Source organism: Rissa tridactyla, unplaced genomic scaffold, assembly GCF_028500815.1.
Source record: "Rissa tridactyla isolate bRisTri1 unplaced genomic scaffold, bRisTri1.patW.cur.20221130 scaffold_683, whole genome shotgun sequence".
NCBI lineage: Eukaryota > Metazoa > Chordata > Aves > Charadriiformes > Laridae > Rissa > Rissa tridactyla.
Window position 1 is genome coordinate 1 of NW_026529895.1, and position 22,656 is coordinate 22,656.

General features: G+C 75.4%; 2 protein-coding genes across 2 annotated transcripts; one reads left to right on the forward strand and one right to left on the reverse strand.

The window, feature by feature from the left end:
- Positions 1 to 42: 42 nt before the first annotated feature.
- On the reverse strand, positions 43 to 11,196 carry LOC128903834 (autophagy-related protein 9A-like). Its single transcript, XM_054187723.1, is given in 20 exon segments — positions 43 to 354; positions 486 to 567; positions 1,224 to 1,329; positions 1,887 to 1,918; positions 1,921 to 2,025; positions 2,028 to 2,081; positions 2,873 to 3,109; positions 5,336 to 5,515; positions 5,619 to 5,723; positions 5,725 to 5,773; positions 5,870 to 6,363; positions 6,365 to 6,457; positions 6,459 to 6,623; positions 7,726 to 7,800; positions 7,802 to 7,868; positions 7,956 to 8,123; positions 8,210 to 8,272; positions 8,438 to 8,483; positions 9,239 to 9,349; positions 10,898 to 11,196. Coding segments are annotated over 19 exon segments (2,304 nt in total). The 5' UTR covers positions 9,339 to 9,349; positions 10,898 to 11,196; the 3' UTR covers positions 43 to 271.
- A 2,934-nt stretch (positions 11,197 to 14,130) lies between these two features.
- On the forward strand, positions 14,131 to 22,268 carry LOC128903833 (mitochondrial potassium channel ATP-binding subunit-like; the record flags this gene model as incomplete). The annotated part of the gene is given in 16 exon segments (XM_054187722.1): positions 14,131 to 14,358; positions 15,207 to 15,362; positions 15,461 to 15,555; positions 15,644 to 15,749; positions 16,239 to 16,400; positions 16,499 to 16,584; positions 16,664 to 16,761; positions 17,126 to 17,231; positions 17,919 to 17,952; positions 18,075 to 18,143; positions 18,145 to 18,212; positions 18,296 to 18,390; positions 19,106 to 19,239; positions 20,369 to 20,516; positions 21,765 to 22,015; positions 22,101 to 22,268. Coding segments are annotated over 16 exon segments (1,917 nt in total), but the record flags the coding sequence as incomplete, so codon positions are not given.
- Positions 22,269 to 22,656: the final 388 nt, after the last annotated feature.

The following is a 22,656-nucleotide window of genomic DNA, read 5'->3' on the forward strand; positions in this document are numbered from 1 at the left end:
GGGGACACCGGCACTGGGGACACTGGCACTGGGGATGTGTTGGGGACACCAGTATTGGGGACACCGGCACTGGGGACACCGGCACTGGGGACGTGTTGGGGACACCGGCGTTGGGGACACCGGCGTTGGGGACCCGGGTGCTGGGGACACTGGTGACACCGGCACACACGCCGTCCGGCCGCCACCGAGCCCCAGCCCCGGTGGCCACCAGCCCTCCCTTGTGGCGGGGTCGCGGCCGGGCTGCGCCGTCACCCACCGGAGCGGGGCCCGGTCACGCCGCCGTCTCCTCTTCCTCCTCCTCCTCCTCCTCCTCCTCGGCCCAGCCGCCCAGCGGCAGCTCCCGCAGCGCCGAGCCTGGGGTTGGGGGGGTCGGGGGGGTCACAGCCGGGCACGCAGGAACCACCACCACCCCCCCCCCCCCCCCCGCCAGCCGCCCCCTCCCTGGGGACAGCCCTGCGTGTCCCCGGGACCCCCGCGGCACCCACCTGCCGTCACGGGGGGGCTTTGGGGGGCTCCCGCCGGGCCGGGCCCCCCCTGCTGCTGCTGCTGCTGCTGCTGCTGGTGGAGCTGGAGGGGGGTGGGGGGGGGGGGGTGGTCAGGGACCCCCGCCGTGGCCGCCACAGCCCCCCCCTCACAGCAGGGACCCCCGTCACAGTGGTCAGAGCCCCATAGAGGTGGTCAGAGCCCCCCCCCCCCCCCCCCCCCCAACCAGAGCAGGGACCCCCCCCCCGGTGGTGGTTGGAGCCCAGGGACAAGGGCCCGGGACGTGGGGGGGTGGGACATGGGGGGCTGCGGGCAGGAGGCGAGGGCAGAGCCGCCGGGGGGGGGGTGCGTGGCCAGGATGGGGGGGCGCAGGGGGACGTGGGGGGACATGGGGGACATGGAGGGATGTGGGGGGGACATGGAGGGATGTGGGGGGACACAGGGGGACGCGGGACACGGGGGGACGCGGGACGTGGGGGGACGCACGGGGACATGTGGGGATGCGGGGGGACATGGGGGGACGCAGAGGGACATGGGGGGACACGGGGGATGTGGGGGGACAGGGGGAGGCAGGGGCCACAGGGTGACATGGGGGGACACAGGGTGACATGGGGGGGTGCAGGGGGACGCAGGGGATGGGGCGGACATGGGGGACGCAGAGGGACACGGGGGGCCGTGGGGGGCCGGGGGTGACACGGGGGGATGCAGAGGGACACGGGGGGGTGCGGGGGGGGCCGCACCTCGTGCAGGTAGATGGCGTGGAGGCTCATCTCGGCCGAGGCCACCTCCCGCAGCAGCCCCGAGCGGCTCAGGCTGCGCCGCCGCGACTCGCTCAGCAGCGGGGGGCTGCGGGCAGGGACCCCCCCGTCACATCACCCCCCCCACCGCATCCCCCCCACCGCCACAACACCCCCCCACCGCATCCCCCCCCCCCCCAACCAAACATTCCCACCGCACCCCCCGCCATCACAACACCCCCCCCCCCACCGCATCCCCCCCCCGTCACCCCCCCCACGGCACCCCCCCCACACACGCCACCCCCCCCACCGCACTCCCCCCCCCCCACATCACCCTGCCATGACAGCCCACCCCCCATGACACCCCCCCCATGACACCCCCCTGCCACGACACACCCCCCCCCCCCACCACAACGCCCTGTCCCCACCATGACGCCCCCCCACCCTGACACGACGTCCCACCGCGATGCTGCTACGACACCCCCCCTCCCCCCCCTCGCCAGGACACCCCCCACCACCCCCCCCCCGGGACACCCCCACCCCGTCACGACACCCCCCACCTGTGCTGATGCCCCCTCCCCACCACGTCACCCCCCCCACGACCCCCCCCCCCGCCATCACGCCACCCCCCGCCCGCTCCCGGGGTCGTCCCCCCCCGTCCCGGACCTGTCCTCGGGGGGGGGTCGCTCGGGCTGGTCGCCGGGGCTGTCGGGGGCGAGCGGCCCCCCCCGGGCCGGGGGGCGGCGAGGGAGGCCAGCAGGCTGGTGGCCGCGGCGCAGGGCTGGGCCAGCCGGGGGGTCCCGGGGCCAGTAGCCCGCTGGCCGGCAGCAGGGGCAGGACACTGGCCAGCAGCCCCTCGGGCTGGGGGCGGGGGCGGCGTCAGGGGGCGGCCCGCGGCCACAGACCACCCGGCGCCCCCGGACCCCCCCCACCGTGTCCTGAGACCCCCGGACCCCCCGGGCACCTCCCCTCTCACCACCGCCGAGACCCCCCCACTCACCGCGGCCAGAGGACCCCCGGGACCCCCCCTTCATTACGGTCAGAGACCCCTGGGACTCCCCCCTCACTGCGGCCAGAGACCCCCGGAACCCCCCGGGATCCCCCGACTCACGGCGGCCAGAGACCCCCGGGACCCCCCCCGGGACCCTCCCGGGACCCTCCCGGGACCCCCCCACTCACCGCGGCCAGAGACCCCGGGACCCCCCCCGGGACACCCTCCCCACTGCGGCCAGAGACCCCCGGGACCCCCCCCCGCTCACCGCGGCCAGAGACGCCCGGGACCCCCCGGGACCCCCCCCCGCTCACCGCGGCCAGAGACCCCCGGGACCCCCCCGGGACCCCCCCCCTCACTGCGGCCAGAGACCCCTGGGACCCCCCCCGGGACCCCCCCCTCACTGCGGCCAGAGACCCCCGGGACCCCCCCCGCTCACCGCGGCCAGAGACCCCCCGGGACCCCCCCCGCGACCTCCCGCTCACCGCGGCCAGAGACGCCCGGGACCCCCCCGGGACCCCCCCCGCTCACCGCGGCCAGAGCCCCCCGGGACCCCCCCGGGACCCCCCCTCTCTCACCGCGGCCAGAGACCCCCGGGACCCCCCCCCCGCTCACCGCGGCCAGAGCCCCCCCCGTGTCCGTCCCCCCCCGCCCCGCTCACCCCGTCCGAGCCCTGGCCGAGCAGGGAGGCGGCGAGGGCGCCGGGGGCGGGGGGGCGCGGGGGGGCGCGCGGCCGCCGCCGCTGCAGGCGCTCCCGCAGGCGGGAGAGGAAGCGGCCGCTGGGGGGGGGCGGGCGCCAGCGCGGGTGGGCGATGGCGAAGCGCGTCAGCGACAGCTCCGTCTTCCCGCCCTCCGCCTGCGCCGCCGGCCCGGCCTCAGTCTGCCCGGCCCACAGCCACTGCGGGGGCGCGGCGTCAGGCCCGCACCGACCCCCCCGCCAGCCGCGGGGCGGCCCCCGGGGACCCCACCCCCGGGACCCCCACCCACCCCGGGATCACCCACCCCCGGGATCACCCCCCCGGGATCACCCACCCCCCTGGGATCATCCCCCCCTCGGGATCATCCCCCCCCCGGGACCCCCACCCCCCCGGGATCACCCACCCCGGGACCCCCACCCCCCGGGATCCCCCCCCCCGGGACCCCCACCCCGGGATCACCCACCCCGGGACCCCCACCCCCCCGGGATCCCCCCCCCCGGGATCACCCACCCCCGGGGACACCCCACCCCGGACCCCCACCCCCCCCGGGATCACCCACCCCGGGACCCCCACCCCCCCCGGGATCCCCCCCCCGGGATCACCCACCCCCGGGACACCCACCCCGGGACCCCCACCCCCCCGGATCACCCACCCCGGGACCCCCACCCCCCCGGGATCATCCCCCCCCCCGGGATCACCCACCCCGGGACCCCCCACCCCCCCGGGATCACCCACCCCGGGATCACCCACCCCCGGGATCACCCACCCGGGACCCCCCACCCCCCCGGGATCATCCCCCCCCTCGGGATCATCCCCCCCCCCGGGATCGCCCACCCCGGGACCCCCACCCCCCCCGGGATCGCCCACCCCCGGGATCATCCCCCCCCCTCGGGATCATCCCCCCCCCGGGACCCCCCACCCCCCCGGATCACCCACCCCCGGGATCATCCCCCCCCCGGGACCCCCCACCCCCCGGGATCATCCCCCCCCTCGGGATCATCCCCCCCCCGGGACCCCCACCCCCCCGGGATCACCCACCCCGGGATCACCCCCCCCCCGGGACCCCCACTCCCCGGGATCCCCCTCCACCCCGGGACCCCCACTCCCCGGGATCATCCACCCCGGGACCCCCCACCCCCCCCGGGATCACCCACCCCGGGACCCCACCCCCCCGGGATCACCCACCCCGGGATCACCCACCCGGGACCCCCCACCCCCCCGGGATCACCCACCCCGGGACCCCACCCCCGGGATCACCCACCCGGGATCACCCACCCCCGGGATCACCCCCCCGGGACCCCCACCCCCTCCGGGATCATCCCCCCCTCGGGATCATCCCTCCCCCGGGACCCCCACCCCCCCCGGGATCCCCCCCCACCCCGGGACCCCCACTCCCCGGGATCACCCACCCGGGATCACCCCCCACCCGGGATCACCCATTCTGGGACCCCCATCACCTCAGGACCCCCCCACCCCGGGACCCCCATCCCCCCGGGACCACCCTCTCCGGGATCACCCCCCCCCCGGGATCACCCACCCCGGGATCACCCACCCCGGACCCCCCAACCCCGGCATCCCCCCCCACCCCGGGACCCCCCACCCCGGGACCACCCCCACCGGCATCCCCCCCCACCCCGGGACCCCCATCCCCCCGGGACCACCCTCTCGGGATCATCCCCCCCCCCGGGACCCCCATCACCCCGGGGTCACCCACCCCAGGATCACCCATTCCAGGACCCCCATCACCCCGGGACCCCCCACACCCGGGATCCCCCCCCCCACCCCGGGATCACCCACTCGGGGATCACCCCCCGCCTCCGGGACCCCCATCACTCCGGGGCCACCCACCCCGGGACCCCCATCACCCGGGACCCCCCATCACCCCAGGATCCCCCCCCACACCAGGGTCCCCCCCACCCCGGGATCCCCCCCATCCCAGGACCCCCATCAGCCGTGGGACCCCACCCCAGGATCCCCCCCACCCCAGGGTCCCCATCACCCCGAGACCCTTCATCACCCCAGGACCCCCCATTACCCTGGCCCCCCCCAACCCTGGGATCACCCCCACCCCAAGACCCCCCATCACCCCGAGACCTCCCATCTCGGGAACCCCCCTCAGCCCAGGACCCCCATCACCCCCAGGGTCCCCCCCCGCCCCGGGACCCCCCATCACGCCAGGACACCCCCCACCCCACCCCAGGACCGTCACCTCTCCAGGACCCCTCATCACCCCAAGATCCCCCACCCCGGACCCCCCATCACCCCAGGACCCCCCCCCCGGGGATCGCCATCGCCCTGAAACTCCCCATCACCCTGCGACCCCTCGTCGCCCCGGGAGCCCCCCTCACCCCCGGACCCCCGACCACCTCGGTACCCCGCCCTCACGCCTGCCCCCCCCCCATCATCACCCCCTGCCCCCCCCCGACCTGGGGGTTGCCGTGGTTGCGGACGTCGAGCTGGGCGAAGGAGCAGATGTCGCCCACCCCCGCCACCTCCACCGTGAAGTTGCGGAAGAAGTCGACGATGTCGAGGGCGCGGGGCGGGAGGGCGAAGATGAGGATGAGGGGGGTGAGGATGGGGCTCAGCAGCTCCTCCAGGATGAAGACCTGCGGGCGGAGAGGGGGGAGGTCGGTCGGGGGCAGGGGGGGGGTCCTGAAGGGGGTGGGGGGTTCCCTCCCGCCGCCCCGCCCGGCGCTGCCCGCAGCTCACCGCCTTGTACTGGAAGAGCTGGGCCATCTCGGCGCGCGTCTCGGCGCGGCCGGCGTTGGCCTGCCAGTGGTCGGGCAAGTAATGGACGTGGGCCAGGACGTGCTGGCAGGAGCTGCTCCGGGCACCACACGGCGTGCTCGTCGGGGATGAAGGACCTGCGGGACACGGGGGGGACGCAGGGGTTGGTCCCGCCTCGCGCCCCGGCCACCCCCGCCGCGGCCGCCGGCACGGCCCGGCCCGGCCGCACCCACCTGGCCACGGTGACCACCAGCCCCAGCAGCGTGATGGCGGCCAGGATGTGCTGCACCGTCAGCACGTCCTCGTCGTAGACGGTCAGGACGATGAGGACGGCCAGGAGGGAGCCGGCGAAGAAGGCGACGTTCTTGGCCAGCACGGCCAGCAGCGGGCTGGCGAAGGAGTTCATGTACTTGGTGGCCGGCTCGTAGCCGCGGCTGAGCCGCTCCTGCAGCTCGTGGCCCAGCTCGTTGAAGTGCCGCAGGTAGTGGCGGCCGTAGAGGGACCAGCGGCGGGCGCCCAGGCTGCCCGGCTCCCGCTTGATCACCTCGGCGTAGCTGAAGAAGGCGTAGAGCAGCTGCCAGACCAGCACGCAGGGGCACAGCAGCAGGTTGGCCACCCCCAGCAGCACGGTGGGCTCGCGCCAGCCGCCGGGGCCAGCTCCCGCCGGGCGCCCGCCCCGCTTGCACTGCGGCCGCAGGCTCCACTTGTTCTGGAAGAGGGCGGCGGGGGCCCCAGAAGAGCAGCAGCTCCAGGTTGTACTGCAGCCCCCGGGTGAGGAAGACGAGGGTGCCCAGCAGCGGCAGGCGGAAGCGCAGGGGCAAGCAGCGCCTTGTTGACCATGGCCACGGTGTAGTTCTGGAAGCGCAGGATGCGGTGGTGGATGTCCAGCTCCGTCAGCTCCCGCCGGTGCACGCAGAGCTGCTGCCGCCGCTGCAGCGCCATCAGCCGCGCCTGCACCTCCTGCCAGCTGTAGCTGCGCACGCCCTCCTGCCACAAGGACACGGCCGCGTCGGCGACGCGTGGCACGGCGCGGCGACGCGTGGAACCGCGCGGCACGGCTCGACCGCATGGAACCGCGCGGCACGGCTCGGCACCCGCGTGGAACTGCGCGGCACCGGCTCAGCACCCGTGATGTACAGCTCGGCGCCGCGTGGTACCACGTGGCACGGCTCAGCACCGCACGGCACCACGCGGCTCAGCACCACACAGCACGGCTCGGCACCACCTGGAACCACGTGGCACGGCTCGGCACCCGTGACATACGCCTCGGTACCATGTGGCGCCATGTGGCACAGCTCGGCACCGCACGGTGCTGCATGGCACAGCTCGGCACCGCACGGCACCACGTGGCTCCGCACCGCAAGGAACAGCTCGGCACTGTGTGGAACCATATGGCACGGCTCGGGCACCGCACGGTACAGCTCAGTACCACGTGGTACCATGTGGCACGGCTCGGCACCGTGTGGTACGGTGTGGCACAGCTCGGCACAGCACGGCCCCCACAGGGCTCGGCACCACCCAGCACGGCTCGGCACCATGTGGCACGGCTTGGCGCTGTGCGGCACGGTACGGCACCACGCGGTATGGCTTGGTACCATGCAGGACCACGTGGCACAGCTTGGCAACGTGCAGCACAGCTCGGGCACCACACGGTACCGCATGGCACAGCCCGGCACCGCACGGTACGGGTCGGCACCACAAGGTACAGCCGTGTGGTACGACGCAGCACGGCTCAGCACCATGCGGCACGGCTTTGGCACCACGTGGCATGGCTCGGCACCATACGGTACCGCACGGCACAGCTCAGCACCGCGTGGTACCGTGCGGCACAGCGCGGCACGGCTCAGCACTGCGCTGTGCGGCTCAGCCTGGCTTGGCACCACATGGCACGGCTCACCACCACCACCGCACGGCACGGCTCGGCACCGCGCAGCACCACGCGGCACGGGAGGGCTCGGTACCATGTGGCACAGCTCGGCACCCCGCGGTACCGCATGGCACCGTGCGGCACAGCTCCGCACCGTGCGGCACGGCTCAGCGCCACGCGGCACGGCCCGGCACGGCCGTCCCCACCCCCAGCGGCGCTCACCGAGGGGATGCCGAGGGCTTTGGCGTAGAAGGCGCGGATCTCCCAGTAGCCGAGCAGGCGGCAGAGCACCTTCCCCCAGCCGGTACAGCCAGAACCCGCCCGCCATCACCAGCAGGAAGATGAGCCAGCCGCTGGCGCCGATCCTGCCGCGAGGGGGGACGCACGCGTCAGGCGGGGTCCCCTCGGCCCTGGGACACCCCCCACCCCCCCAGCCCCGGCCCCCCGCTCACCGCCGGGCGCACTGCGGGGCGGGCAGGACGGCGTCGGGCAGCGACACCTTGGCGCGGTCGGGCACCGTGGCGGCGCGGCTGCGGTTGAGCGGGCGGTTGGCGAAGAGGACGTCGTAGTCCACGCAGCAGAGCAGGAAGGTGGTGAAGGCGACGACGAACAGGAACTGCCTGGGGGGGCGGCGGGGGGCTCAGCGCGGACCCCCCGGCGCCCCACGGCGCCCCACGGCGCCCCACGGCGTCGCGCCGGCACCTACCCCAGCTCGAAGACGTCGGAGAGCATCATGCAGGCGAAGCCGTTCTTCTGGTGGAAGTGGTAGATGTTGGGGGGGCGGGTTAAGGAGCCTGTGCCCGCCGTGCCGGACCCCCCCCCGCCCCCCCAACACACACACACACATATCCCGACCCCCCCCCGGCCCCCCCCGGCATGGAGCGGGGGGCCCTGCGAGGAGGAGGAGGAGGAGGAGGAGGAGGAGGAGGAGGATATCTTGGTGAAGAAACTGTCCAGGTTCTTGACGTGGTGCCAGGACTCTGGGGGGGGGGGGGGGGGGGGGGGGACAGAAAAACAGCGGGGGTTCGGCGGGGGCCGCGGCACGGCACCCCCACCCCCACCCCCCCGCCCTGCGCCCCCCACCCTGGGCTCACATGGCGGGGTCTGGACACCCCCCGACCCCCCCAAGGAGGGTCTGGACCCCATCCCTTGGCAGGGTCTGGACCCCCCCCAAAAAACCCAGGCCCCCCCAGCAGGGTCTGGAGCCCCCCTTGACAGGGTCAGGACCCCCCCCTCCCCCCGCAGCCCAGGACCCCCCCCAGCAGGGACTGAACCCCCCCCTTGGCAGGGTCTGGACCCCCCCCAAAAAACCCAGGCCCCCCCAGCAGGTTCTGGACCCCGTCCCTTGGCAGGGTGTGGACCCCCCCCAGAAGGGTCTGGACACCCCCCCCAAAAGCTCAGCCCCCCCCTAGTAGGGTCAGGACCCCCCCAGCAGAGTCTGAACCCCCCCTTGGCAGGGTCAGGAGTCGTGCCCCCCCCCCCTGCAGCCCAGGAGCCCCCCAGCAGGGACTGAACCCCCCCCTTGGCAGGGTCTGGAGCCCCCCTAAAACCCAGGATCCCCCCCCAGCAGGAACTGAACCCCCCCCAAAATCCCAGGACGCCCCCAGCAGGGTCTGAACCCCCCCAGCAGGGTCAGGACCCCCCCAAAAAGCCCAGGACACCCCCCCCAGCAGGGTCTGGAGCCCCCCTTGGCCGGGTCAGGACCCCCCCCCCCAGCAGGTTCCGCCCCCCCCACCTTGCCCCCCCTCGCTGACGTGCAGCAGCAGCTCCTCCTCGCCCGGGGGCGAGTCCTCCTCCGGGTCCTCCAGCCGCCGGTACTCGCCCTGCGCCGCCATGGCCCCTGCGCCTGCGGGGGGGCCACCCGTCGGCACCCCCCGCCGGCTCCACGGGCACCGGGGGGCGCGGTGGCGAGCGGTGGCCCGGCGGGCTGAGCTGGTCGCCCCGCGGCCGGCCGCCGGAAATGCCGGGGAGGCCACGCAGCGCCGCCCGCGTGCCCCGAATTCAGGCCACCTGAGCTGGCCACCCGCACCGCCACCGCGGCCACCGCCGCCGGCCAGGGCCACCAGCCACGGGCAGGGCCACCAGCCACCGGCCGGGCCACCAGTCACCAGCCAGGGCTACAGCCACGGGCGCGGCCGCCGGCCAGGCCACCAGCCACCAGCCAGGGCCACCAGCCACCCGCCAGGGCCCACCAGCCACAGGCACGGCCACTAGCCACCCGCCAGGGCCACCAGTCACGGGCATGGACACCGGACACCGGCCAGGGCCACCAGCCGTGGGCACGGCCACTAGCCACCGGCCAGGGCCACCAGTCACGGGCATGGACACCGGACACCGGCCAGGGCCACCAGCCGTGGGCACGGCCACTAGCCACCGGCCAGGGCCACCAGTCACAGGCATGGACACCGGACACCGGCCAGGGCCACCAGCCGTGGGCACGGCCACCAGCCACCACCCACTGGCCACCAGCCACAGGCACGGCCACATCACACACGCCACCCGTCCCCTCCCCCGGATGGGTCCCCGCCACCCCCCAGCCGTGCCCCCCCCTCCCCCCCCGTGGGGTCAGAGGTCCCTGAGGAGAGACCCCCCCACACACCCCCCCCCCGGCGGGGACCCCCCGCTTCACCCCACGGCTGTCCCCCCGGTCCCAGGGGAGGGGACTCCCATCCCCAGGGAGACCCCCCACGGACCCCCTCCCCATGGACCCCCCCCTCCCCATGGGCCCCCCTCCCATGGGCCCCCTCCCCATGGACCCCCCTCCCATGGACCCCCCTCCCCACAGACCCCTGTCCCCATGGGCCCCCCCCGCCGTCGCCCCCTCCCCATGGACCCTCATCCCCAAGGATACCCACTCTGTGGACCCCCATCCCCACAGACCCCCATCCCCACGGGGGGGGGGTCAGGACAGGGGTCCCCACGGGGCCACCTCCCGTGGCCTCTCGGTGCCCTGGGGACCCCCGTCCCCGGGGGGGGGGGGGCGGATGGGACCCCAACCCCTTTGGGGTTGGGCAGGGCCCCCGGGGCAGGAGGGACCCCAAACCCTCGGGACCGGAGCCCCGGCCCCGTGGGGCAGCGCAGGACCCCCCTGGGGCAGCCTGGGACCCCTGCCCTCCCTGGGGAAGGGGGGGACCCCCGGCACTTTGGGGGGGGGGGGACCCCTGGACCACTGGGGCAGGATGGGACCCTCAGCCCCATGGGGAAAGCACGGGACCCCCCCCCCCCGGGGCTGGATGAGACCCCTGGACCTCCTGGACCCCCAGCCCGTGGGGCAGGACGGGACCCCCCACCCCCTAGGGAAGGATAAGACCCCCCTCCCCTGGGGCAGGACAGGACCCCCACCCCGGGGGGCAGGACGGGACCCCCCCGTCTGTCCCCTCTGCCCTCCCCTTACCGCCGCCAGCGCTCCCGCAGCCCCACAGGTCACCAGCGTCCCCTCCAGTGGCCAGTGGCCAGCGTCCGGCCAGGCCGGTGGCCGCAGGTGACACCGTCCGGCCCCACCCCGCCGCGGCACTGCCTGGGCCTGACTCACGGCACGGGGGGGCCCGGGGCACCGGCACGGTGATTCGGGGGGGGGAAGCGGCCGGCGGAGCCCCCCCGGCCCCCCTCGGCCCCACGCTGACCCCCGGCCTTGTGCCACGGCTGCCGGCCGGGGACAGGGCCACCGTGTCCCCCGGGATCGGGTGTCCCGGCCATCGCCCCCCCCACCTGCCCCGCACCGGGTGGCCAAAAATACCCGCGGGGGGCCCAAAAATAGCCCGGGCGGCGTAAACAGCCTGGGGTGGGGGCGAGGGCTGGCGAGGGGACCCCCCCCCTGCGCCGGGGCAGGGCAGCCCGCGGGGACCCCCCGAGACGGCCCCCGGGGACACGGGCACCCCTGGGGACACACTGACCCCCCCCCCGGGAACACGTGCCCCTGGCGAGGGTCCCGGTGACCCCTGCGAGGACACGCGTGCCCCGGTGTCCCCGCGGGGGGCACGTGTGTCACACAGGGACCCCGTGTCCCCGCAGGGACAGGGGCCCCCCCCTTCCCCCTCCCCCATGGGGACACGGGCAGCGTGACAGCCCCGCGGTGACACACACCCCGTGGTGGCACGTACCCCAATGGCACTGGTGACACACACACCCCCCCAGGGACACGGCCACCCCTGGGGACACTCCCGTAGGGACACTCCTGTGGGGACACCCCCGTGGTGACACTGTCGTGAGGGCACTGCCACTCCCATGGGGACACTCTCGTGGGGACACAGACACCTCTGTGGGGACACTCCATGGGGACACAGCCACCCCGTGGGGGCACCCCCGTGGGGACACTCTCATGGGGACACTGCCACCCCATGGGGGCACCCCCGTGGGGACACCCCCCTGGGGACACCCCCGTGGGGACACTCTCATGGGGACACTGCCACCCCATGGGGACAATCCCGTGGGGACACTCTCGTGGGGACAACTGCCACCCCTGTGGGGACAATCCCGTGGGGACACCCCCGTGGGGACACTGCCACCCCATGGGGACACCCCCCTGGGGACACTCTCATGGGGACACTGCCACCCCATGGGGACACTCCCGTGGGGACACCCCCGTGGGGACACTCTCATGGGGACACTCTCATGGGGACACTGCCACCCCATGGGGACACCCCCGTGGGGACACTCTCGTGGGGACACTGCCACCCCCGTGGGGACAATCCCATGGGGACACCCCCGTGGGGACACTGCCACCCCATGGGGACACTCCCGTGGGGGACACTCCCGTGGGGACACCGCCACCCCGCGGGGACGCCGGGGGTGAACCCCCCAACCGGGGGGTGCGGGGCACCGCGACCGCTCGGGGCTGCGCTGGGGCGGCCGCCCCCGTGTCCCCGCTGTCCCCGCTGTCCCCCGTCCCCCCCCGCCCCCCGCCCCGCCCGCGCTCTCACCCGGCCCCGCACCGGCCCCGGCAGCGGGGGGGCGGGTGGGGGCCGGGGGTGTCGGGGGGGGTCGGGGGGCCGGGGGGGACCCGGTGCAGGGGCCGGGACAGCGGAGGAGGATGCGGGATGGTGGTGGTGGGGGGGGTGCGTGTCCCGGGGGGGGGTGTCGGAGTGAGGGTCTTGAGGAGAGGTGCGGGGGTGCGGGACGCGGGTGGAGCAGTCGGGGTGCGGGTCCGGGGGGTGTCGCCGTTCCGGGGGGGTGTCGGGGTGCGTGTCACGGGGGGTGTCGCTGTCCCAGGGGTTGTCGCGGTCCCGGGGGGGTGTCGGGGTGCGGGTCCGGGGGGGGTGTCGGGGTCCCGGGGGGGTGCTGGGGTGCGGGACGCGGGTGGAACAGTCGGGGTGCGGGTCCGGGGGGTGTCGGGGTCCCGGGGGGGTGCGGGTCCGGGGGGGGAGTGTCTGGGTCCCGGGGGGGTGCCGGGGTGCGGGTCCGGGGGGGTGTCGGGGTCCCGGGGGGGTGCGGGTCCGGGGGGAGAGTGTCTGGGTCCCAGGGGGGTGTCGGGGTGCGGGTGCCGGGGCGCTGTCGCGGGGGGCGTCGCTGTCCCGGGGGGGTCCCGGGGTGCGGGTCCCGGGGGTGTGTCTGGGTCCCGGGGGGGTGTCGGGGTCCCGGGGGGCCCCTCGGGGCCGGTGCGGGTCGGGGCCGGCGAAGGCCCGGTCCGCCGTGCGGGGCTCCGCCCGCCGCCGCTGCCCCCGCCCCGGGGCCGCCCCCGACGCTGCCCCCCGCCCCCGGCCCGCCCCGGGGCCGCCCCCCCCGCCCGGAGCCGCCCCCCCCCGCCGCCATGCTGCTGCCGCTGCTGCTGCGGGCCGTGGGTCCCCGCGCCGGGCTCCGCTCGGTCCCCGCCGCCCTCCGGGCCCCCCCCGCCGCGGGGCGCAGGTACCGGGGGCTCGCGGGGGGGTGGCCCGGGGCCGGGGCGGGGCGGGGCGGGGGGGGGGTCGAACTCCGGGGTTCCCTTAAGCGGGGGCGGGACCGAACTCCGGGATCCTTTGGCGGGGGGTGACCGGGGTCCCTGGGGGGGGGCGAACTCCGGGGTCCCCTTAAGGGGGGGGCGGGGGGGGGGTAACTCCTGGGTCCCGGGGGGGGGGAACGGAGCTCCTGGGTCCCCTGGGGGGGGGTGGGGGACCCCAAACTCCTGGGTCCCTGATGGGGGGGGGGACACAGCGAACTCCTGGGTCCTTTTATGGGGGGGACCCGGGGTCCTGTGTCCCCTGGCGGGGGGGGGACACACACACGACCGAGCTCCTGGGTCCCTTGTGGGGGTCCTGTGTCCCCTGGGGGTGCGGTGGGGGGAGCCCACGCTCTGGGGTCCCCGGGGGGAGCGCGGTCTCCGGGGGTCGGGGGTGCGGGGGGGGGTGCGGGGGGAGTTGGGGCTCCCGGGGGGGTGCCGGGATGGGGGGGGCACCGCGGGGCGGGGGTCGGGCGGTGGGATGCCGGAGGCTGGCATGGGGGGGGCGGGGAGCACCGCGGGGGGTGCTGGGGGGCCGGTGTCCGCCCGGGGGGGGGGTCCGGGGTGTCCCCTGCCCCGGGACAGCCCGGGGTGGCGTGGGGGGGGGGGCGGCCCCTAGCGGGTGTCCCCGTGTACCCCCCGCCCCGCGCTCACCCCTCTCCCCAGTTTCAGGTATGGGGGGGGGACGCCCGGGGCTGGGGGGGCTCCCCCCCCGCCCCCTCCCCGGCCCTGCGCCCCCAACCCTGCGCTGCCTGCTCCTGGCCGGCCCGGCCGCCGGCTGCGCGGCCATCGGCTGGCTGGCCACCGTCGCGCGCTGCCAGGAGGCCACCGTGTCCCCCGGCCCCCCCGAGCCCCCCGAGCCCCGGCCGGAGCCCGCCTTCGACTGGCCGCTCTTCTGGGCCTTCCTGCGCCCCCAGCTCCTGGCCCTCTCGGCCGCCGTCCTGGTGAGCAGCGCGGCGGGGGCCGACGGACCCCCCCTTGTCCCCGGGCCGCAGGGGGACACCCGCCGTCCCCTTGCCATGGTGCGACACCCGCTGTCCCCATGGCGTGACGCCCGCCATCCTCGTGCCATGGCGTGACACCCGTTGTCCCCATGGCATGACACCCGTCATCCCCATGCCATGGCGTGACACCCGCTGTCCCTGCCATCCCCATGCCGCAGCGTGTCACCTACTGTCCCCATGCCATGACACACACCGTCCCCTTGCCGCAGCGTGATGCCCGATGTCCCCAGCATCCCCGTGCCATGGCGTGATGCCCGATGTCCCCAGCATCCACGTGCCTTGGTGTGATGCTCGATGTCCCCGTGCCTCGGTGCGACGCCTGCCGTCCCCATGCCATGGCATGACACCCGCTGTCCCCCCCGTCCCCATGCCACGGTGTGACACCCAGTGTCCCCCCCGTCCCCGTGCCATGGTGTGATGCCCGCTGTCCCCGTGCCGCGATGTGACACCCACTGTCCCCACCGTCCCTGTGTCATGGTGTGACACCCACCGTCCCTGCTGTCCCTGTGCTGTGACACCCCCTGTCCCCATGTCACGGCGTGACGCCTGCTGTCCCTGCACCGTGGTGTGACGCCCATTGTCCCCGCTGTCCCCGTGCCGTGACACCCACCTTCCCCCCCATCCCTACACCATGGCATGATGCCCGCTGTCCCCGTGCCACGGCGTGACGCCCGCTGTCCCCGCTGTCCCTGTGCCATGGTGTGACGCCCGCTGTCCCCGCTGTCCCCGTGCCATGGTGTGACGCCCGCTGTCCCCGTGCCATGGTGTGACGCCCGCCGTCCCCGCAGCTGGCGCTGGGCGCAGCCCTGCTCAACGTGCGCATCCCGGTGCTGCTGGGGCAGCTGGTGGACGTGGTGGCCCGCTGCGCCCGCGGCCCGGTCACCGGCTACCTGCGGGAGGTGCGGCGCCCGGCCCTGCGCCTGCTCGCCGTCTACTGCCTGCAGGTGGGTGCCGGCGGCCGGGCGGGGGGGTGCCGGGGTGTGTGTGTGCGCCCCCCCAGCCCCGCGCCGCCGCCAGCCCCTCTCCCCGCTCTCCCGCGCAGGGGCTGCTGACCTTCGGGTACATCGCGCTGCTGGCGCGCGTCGGCGAGCGGGTGGCGGGCAGCGTGCGCAAGGCGCTCTTCGTCTCCCTGCTGCGGTAACGCACCCCGCGGGGGGGGACGGGGACATGGGGCGGGGGTTCCCCGTCCCGCCGTTGTCCCTCTACCGTCCCCGTCCCCCGGCAGGCAGGACGTGGCGTTCTTCGACGCCAGCCGGACGGGGCAGCTGGTGAACCGGCTGACGGCCGACATCCAGGAGTTCAAGTCCTCCTTCAAGCTGGCCGTCTCCCAGGTGAGACGCACCGGACCCCCCCACCCGGACCCCAGCGCCCACCATGATGATCCGAGGGCTGGAGCCCCTCTGCTGTGGGGACAGGCTGGGAGAGCTGGGGGGGTTCAGCCTGGAGAAGAGAAGGCTCCGGGGAGACCTTCCAGCCCCTTCCAGTCCCTCAAGGGGCTCCAGGAAAGCTGGGGAGGGACTCTGGAGCAGGGAGGGGAGCCATGGGACGAGGGGGAAGGGTTTTCCACTGGAAGAGGGGAGATTGGGATGAGATATCGGGAAGAAATCCTTTGCTGTGAGGGGGGTGAGCCCCTGGCCCAGGGTGCCCAGAGAAGCTGTGGCTGCCCCATCCCTGGAGGGGTTCAAGGCCAGGTTGGCCGGGGCTTGGAGCAACCTGGGCTGGTGGGAGGTGTCCCTGCCCAGGGCAGGGGGTGGCGCTGGGGGGGCTTTGAGGTCCCTTCCCACCCGGAGGATTCCGTGACGGACCCGTGTCCCCCCCAGGGCCTGCGCAGCGGCACGCAGACGGCGGGGTGCTTCGTCTCGCTCTACCTGCTCTCGCCCAAGCTCACCGCGCTGCTGCTGCTGGCGCTGCCGGCGCTGGTGGGCGCGGGGGCCCTCATCGGCGCCCTCCTCCGCAGCCTCTCCCGCCGGGCGCAGGAGCAGGTAACCCCCCGCTTCCCCCCCCCCACACCCCCCCAGCCCCGACGTCCCCCCCGGGGACGGAGCCAGGGGTGTCCCACGCCGGCCCCCTCTCGCCGCAGGTGGCCAAGGCCACCACGGTGGCAGACGAGGTGCTGGGGAACGTGCGGACGGTGCGCGCCTTCGCCATGGAGGACCGGCAGGCGGGGTAAGGGGGTGGCGGGGGGCCGGGGGGGTTGTCGGGGGGCGGTGTGGGGGTGTCAGCCCCCCCCCGTCCCTGCCCGCAGGCTGTACTGTGCCGAGGTGGACCGCGCCGGCGCGCTGAGCGAGCGGCTGGGGCTGGGCATCGCCGCCTTCCAGGGGCTCTCCAACCTGGCGCTCAACGGTGAGTGGGGCCGTGGGGCAGCGCCCCGTGGGGCAGGGCCCGGTGGTGCTGTGGGGCGCGACCTGGCATTGCCATGGGGCAGGACCCCACGGTGTCACAGGGCAGGACGTGACACCGCCATGGGAGAGGACCCCATGGTGCCGTGGGGCAGGACCCCATGATACCGTGGGGCAGGACCTAGTGGTTCCGTGTGGCAAGACCCTGCCGTGCTGTGGGGCAGGACATGGCATTGCTGTGGGGCAGGACGCCGGGGTGCTGTGGGGCAGGAGGCGGCAGTGCCATGGGGCAGGACGCCGGGGTGCTGTGGGGCAGGGCCCGGCGATGCCGTGGTTCCCCGTGTCCCACCTCCTCCCGCGCCCCACAGGCATCGTGCTGGGGACCATCTTCGTGGGGGGCTCCCTGATGGCGGGGGACGAGCTCTCCCCGGGCGACCTCATGTCCTTCCTGGTGGCCTCGCAGACGGTGCAAAGGTCAGGGCTGGCCCCGGCGCGGTGACCCCCGGCGCGGTGACCCCCATCATGGTGACCCCCATCATGGTGACCCCCCTGGCACGGTGACACCCTTGGTGTGGTGACCCCTCTGGGCATGGTGACTCCTCTGGGCACAGTGACCCCCATCACGGTGACCCCCATCGCAGTGACCCCCTGGCGCGGTGACCCCCCCTGGCATGGTGACCCCCATCATGGTGACCCCCCTGGCACAGTGACCCCCCCGGCGTGGTGACCCCCATCAGGGTGGCGACCCCCCGGTGTGGTGACCCCCTGGTGTGGTGACCCCCATCAAGGTGACCCCCTGGTACAGTGACCCCCCGGTGCAGTGACCCCAATCATGGTGACCCCCCTGGCGCAGTGACACCCCTGGCGTGGTGACCCCTCTGGGCACAGTGACCCCCTGGTGCAGTGACCCCCATCACGGTGACCCCCATCATGGTGACCCCCCTGGCACAGTGACCCCCCCGGTGTGGTGACTCCCATCAGGGTGGCACCCCCCTGGTGCGGTGACCCCCCGGTGCGGTGATCCCCCTGGTGTGGTGACCCCCATCACAGTGACCCCCCTGGCGTGGTGACCCTGCCGGCGTGGTGACCCCCCCCGTCACGGTGACCCCCGTCACGGTGACCCCCCCGGCCGCAGCCATCGCTCTGCCCCTCTTCCCGCAGGTCCATGGCCAACATCTCCATCCTCCTCGGGCAGGTAGGTGGTGTGTGTGTGTGTGGGGGGGGGTGTGTGTGTCCCGCCGCCCCCCCCGGGGCTGGGGGTCGTGTGTGTGTGTGTGAGGGGGTGCCCCCACGGCCCCGTGTCCCCCCCCCCGGCAGGTGGTGCGTGGCCTGAGCGCCGGCGCCCGCGTCTTCGAGCTGCTGCGGCTGGAGCCCGGCGTGGGGCTGCGGGGGGGGGGGCTCCATCCCCCACCACTCCCTGCTGGGCCGCGTCTGCTTCCACCGCGTCTCCTTCAGGTGAGACCCCCCCCACCACCCCACAGGCTGAGGGGGGGGCCGGCCCCATGCCTCCCCCCCCCTCAAAACTCCTCTCCCCGCAGCTACCCCTCCCGCCCCGGCTACCCCGTGCTGCGCGACTTCAGCCTCACCCTGCCCCCCTGCAAGACGGTGGCCATCGTGGGACCCTCCGGAGGGGGTACGGCCCCCCCGGGGGACAGGGGGCACCCAGCCGGGGCGGGGGGTGGTGGTGGGGGGGGCAGGAGCCAGCTCAGCTGGTCCCGGGGAGCCCAGTGGGAGACAGGGGCTGGGAACCGGGCTCTGCGCGCCCCCCCCCGGGCTCGCCCGGCGGCTCTCGGGCTGGGGGGTGACAGGGGGTCCCGGGGGTGGGGGGTGCCGGGGGTGGGGATTCCTGGGGGTGGAGGGTCCCTGGGGTGAGGGGTCTCAGGGATGGGGGGGTGCCAGGGGTCAGGGGATTCCTGGGGGTAGGGGGATCCCGGGGTGGGGGGTCCTGTGGTTGTGGGGGTCCTGGGGATGGGGGGGGTCCCAGGGGTGGGGGTCCAGGGGATGGGGGGGTTCAGGGGGTGGGGGTCCCTGGGGGTGGGGATTCCTGGGGGTAGGGGGTCCCGGGGGTGGGGTGGTCCCGGGGGTGGGGGTCCAGGGGGTGTTGGGTCCTGGGGATGGGGGGGTTCAGGGGGTGGAGGTTCAGGGGGTGGGGGTCCCTGGGGGTGGGGATTCCCAGCAGTAGGGGGTGCCAGGGGTGGGGGGTCCTGGGGATGGGGATTCCCGGGGGTAGGGGGGTCCTGGGGGTGGTGGGGGTCCCCGGGGGTGGGGATTCCCGGCGGTGGGGGGTGCCGGGGGTGGGGGGTGCGCAGGACGGGGGCGCGGGGGGGGCTGAGGGGTCCCGGCCGCAGGGAAGTCGACGGTGGCGGCGCTGCTGGAGCGGTTCTACGAGCCCACGCAGGGCACCATCACCCTGGACGGCCACGACATCTCCCGCCTGGACCCCTCCTGGCTGCGGGGGCACGTCATCGGCTTCATCAGCCAGGTGTGGGGCTGCCGTGGGGCTGCCGTGGGGGGAGGCTGCCATGGGGCACAGGGCTGCCATGGGGCTGCCGTGGGGCTGCCATGGGGCATGAGGCTGCTACGGGGCTGTTGTGGGGCTGCCATGAGGCACAGGGGTGCCGTGGGGCTGCCGTGGGGCATGGGACTGCCATAGGGCATGAGGCTGCTATGGGGTTGCTGTGGGGCTGCCATGGGGCACAGGGCTGCCATGGGGGTGCCATGGGGCACAAGGCTGCCATGGGGCTGCCGTGGGGCACGAGGCTGCCATGGGGCACAGGGCTGTCGTGGGGCTGCTGTGGGGCACAAGGCTGCCCTGGGGCTGCTGTGGGGCTGCCGTGAGGCACAGCGGTGCTGTGGGGCTGCCATGGGGCTGCCGTGGGGCTGCCATGGGGCACAGGGCTGCTGTGGGGCTGCCGTGGGGCACGAGGCTGCCGTGGGGCTGCTGTGGGGCTGCCGTGGGGCACAGGGCTGACGTGGGGCTGCCATGGAGCACAAGGCTGCCGTGGGGCTGCCATGGAGCATGGGGCTGCTGTGGGGCTGCTGTGGGGCACAGTGCTGCTGTGGGACTGCCGTGGGGCACAAGGCTGCCATGGGGCACAGGGCTGCCGTGGGGCTGCCATGGAACACAAGGCTACCATGGGGCTGCCGTGGGGCACGAGGCTGCCGTGGGGCACAGGGCTGTTGTGGGGCTGCTGTGGGGCACAAGGCTGCCCTGGGGCTGCTGTGGGGCTGCCGTGAGGCACAGCGGTGCCGTGGGGCTGCCATGGGGCACAGGGCTGCTGTGGGCCTGCTGTAGGGCACAAGGCTGCCGTGGGGCTGCTGTGGGGCACAGGGCTGCTGTGGGACTGCTGTGGGGCACAAGGCTGCCCTGGGGCTGCTGTGGGGTTGCCCTGAGGCACAGCGGTGCCGTGGGGCTGCCATGGGGCACAGGGCTGCTGTGGGGCTGCCATGGGGCACGGGGCTGCCATGGGGCAGGGGGCTGCCGTGGGGCGCTTCCCGCAGGCGCTGGCGGGGACCCCCATGGCTGTTCCTGGGGGGGGGGACGGGAGGGAGGGAGGTGTCCCGTGTCCCCCCCCCCGGGCTCGGTGCCGAGGGTCCGTGCGCTGCGGCAGGAGCCGGTGCTCTTCGGGACGACCATCCTGGAGAACATCCGCTTCGGGAAGCCGGGAGCCTCCGACGCCGAGGTGGTCGCCGCCGCCCGCCTGGCCAACGCCGACGGCTTCATCCGCACCTTCCCCGAGGGCTACCACACCGTCGTGGGTACGGGCCGCGGGGGGCACGGGCACCGGCACGGCACCCCTGAGCCCCCCCCCGGCATGGGGCACCCCTGGGATGGGGGGTGCCGTGTCCCCCCCCGGGGTGAGGGACGCCTGTGTCTTGCCCCGGGGGGGGACACGACCCCTGTGTCACCCCCGTAGCGGGAGTCCCCTGTGTCGTTCCCCAGAGTGGGGGGACCCTGTGTCACCCCTGGGATGGGGGTGGTCCCGTGTCACCCCCCAGGGGGAGGGACCCCTGCGCTTTGCCCCGGGGTGGGGGACCCCTGTGTCACCCCTCTGGGACGGGGGGGGGGACTCCTGGGATATGGTGGGGGGTGTCCCCTGCGTGACCCCCCGGGATGGGGGTCCCTCGCATCTTCCCCCAGCGTAGGGGGACCACGGCGTGAACCCCTGGGGGGGGGGGACCCCTGTGTCACTCCCCAGAGTGGGGGGGTCCCCTGTGTCACCCCTGGGATGGGGGGGTCCCCCGGGATGGGGGGGTCCCCCGGGATGGGGAGTCCCTGTGTCACCCTGGAGGGACCCCTGCACCTTGCCCTGGGGAGGGGGACCCCTGTGTCACCCCTGGGATGGGGGGGGTCCCTGTGTCACCCTGGAGGGACCCCTGCACCTTGCCCTGGGGCGGGGGACCCCTGTGTCGCCCCCGGGATGGGGGGGGTCCCCTGGGATGGGGGGGTCCCCCGGGATGGGGGGGTCCCTGTGTCCCCCTGGAGGGACCCCTGCACCTTGCCCTGGGGAGGGGGACCCCTGTGTCGCCCCCGGGATGGGGGGGGTCCCCTGGGATGGGGGGGGTCCCTGTGTCCCCCTGGAGAGACCCCCGCACCTTGCCCTGGGGAGGGGGACCCCTGTGTCGCCCCCGGGATGGGGGGGTCCCCTGGGATGGGGGGGTCCCTGTGTCACCCTGGAGGGACCCCTGCACCTTGCCCTGGGGAGGGGGACCCCTGTGTCACCCCCGGGATGGGGGGGGTCCCCTGGGATGGGGGGGTCCCCCGGGATGGGGAGTCCCTGTGTCACCCTGGAGAGACCCCTGCACCTTGCCCTGGGGCGGGGGACCCCTGTGTCACCCCTAGGTTGGGGGGGTCCCCCCCGCGTGCCGGGGCTCGCGGTGGCCGCGGTTGGGCTCTGGGGTCCCTGCTGCGGGAACGCGGCTCCCTCCTCCTGGGGAGGGGGTTCTCCCCTGCGCCCCCCGGCCCCGGGGCTGGTGCGGCACCGTCACGGCGCGGGTGCCCGGCAGGCGAGCGGGGCGCGGCGCTGTCGGGGGGCCAGAAGCAGCGCATCGCCATCGCCCGCGCCCTGCTGAAGGACCCGGCCGTGCTGGTGCTGGACGAGGCCACCAGCGCGCTGGACGCCCAGGCGGAGCGCGCCGTGCAGGAGGCGCTGGACCGGGCCGCCGCCGGCCGCACCGTCCTGCTCATCGCCCACCGCCTCAGCACCATCCGCCACGCAGACCTCATCGTGGTGCTGGCGCGGGGACGGGTGGCCGAGGTGAGCGGGGGGCACGGGGGGGGGACGGTTGGGGGCGGGGGGTCGGCGGGGGCAGGGGGTGACACCGTCTCCGCCGTCCCCGCAGGCGGGGACCCACGAGGAGCTGGTGCGACGCGGGGGGCTGTACGCCGAGCTCATCCGCCGGCAGACCGAGGACGGATCCTGAGCCGGGGGGCGGGGGGGGTCCCGGTCCCCACGTGCCCCCCTGCTGCTCCCCAATAAACCAGGGATGGCCGGCGGCCGCGGCGGCTCTGCAGCCCACGGGGGTGGCAGTGTCCTGTGTGGAGGGGGGGCGCGGGTGTCCCTGCGTCACCTGCGTGGGGTGGGGGGTCCCCCGTGTCACCTCCTGGGGTGGGAACCCCTGCATCGCCCCCCGGGGTGGGGGACGCCTGTGTGACCCCCCCGGTTGTGGGGGGGGGGGGGTCCCCTGTGTCACCCCCCAGGGTGAGGGACCCTTGTGCCTTGCCCCGGGGTGGGAGACCCCCGTGTCACCCCCAGAGTGGGGGGACCCCTGTGTCAGCCCCGGGATGGGGGGGGTCCCGTGTCACCCCCCCGGGGTGAGGGACCCCTGTGTCAGCCCCGGGATGGGGGGACCCCTGGGATGGGATGGGATGGGATGGGGGGGGGGGGTGTCCCCTGTG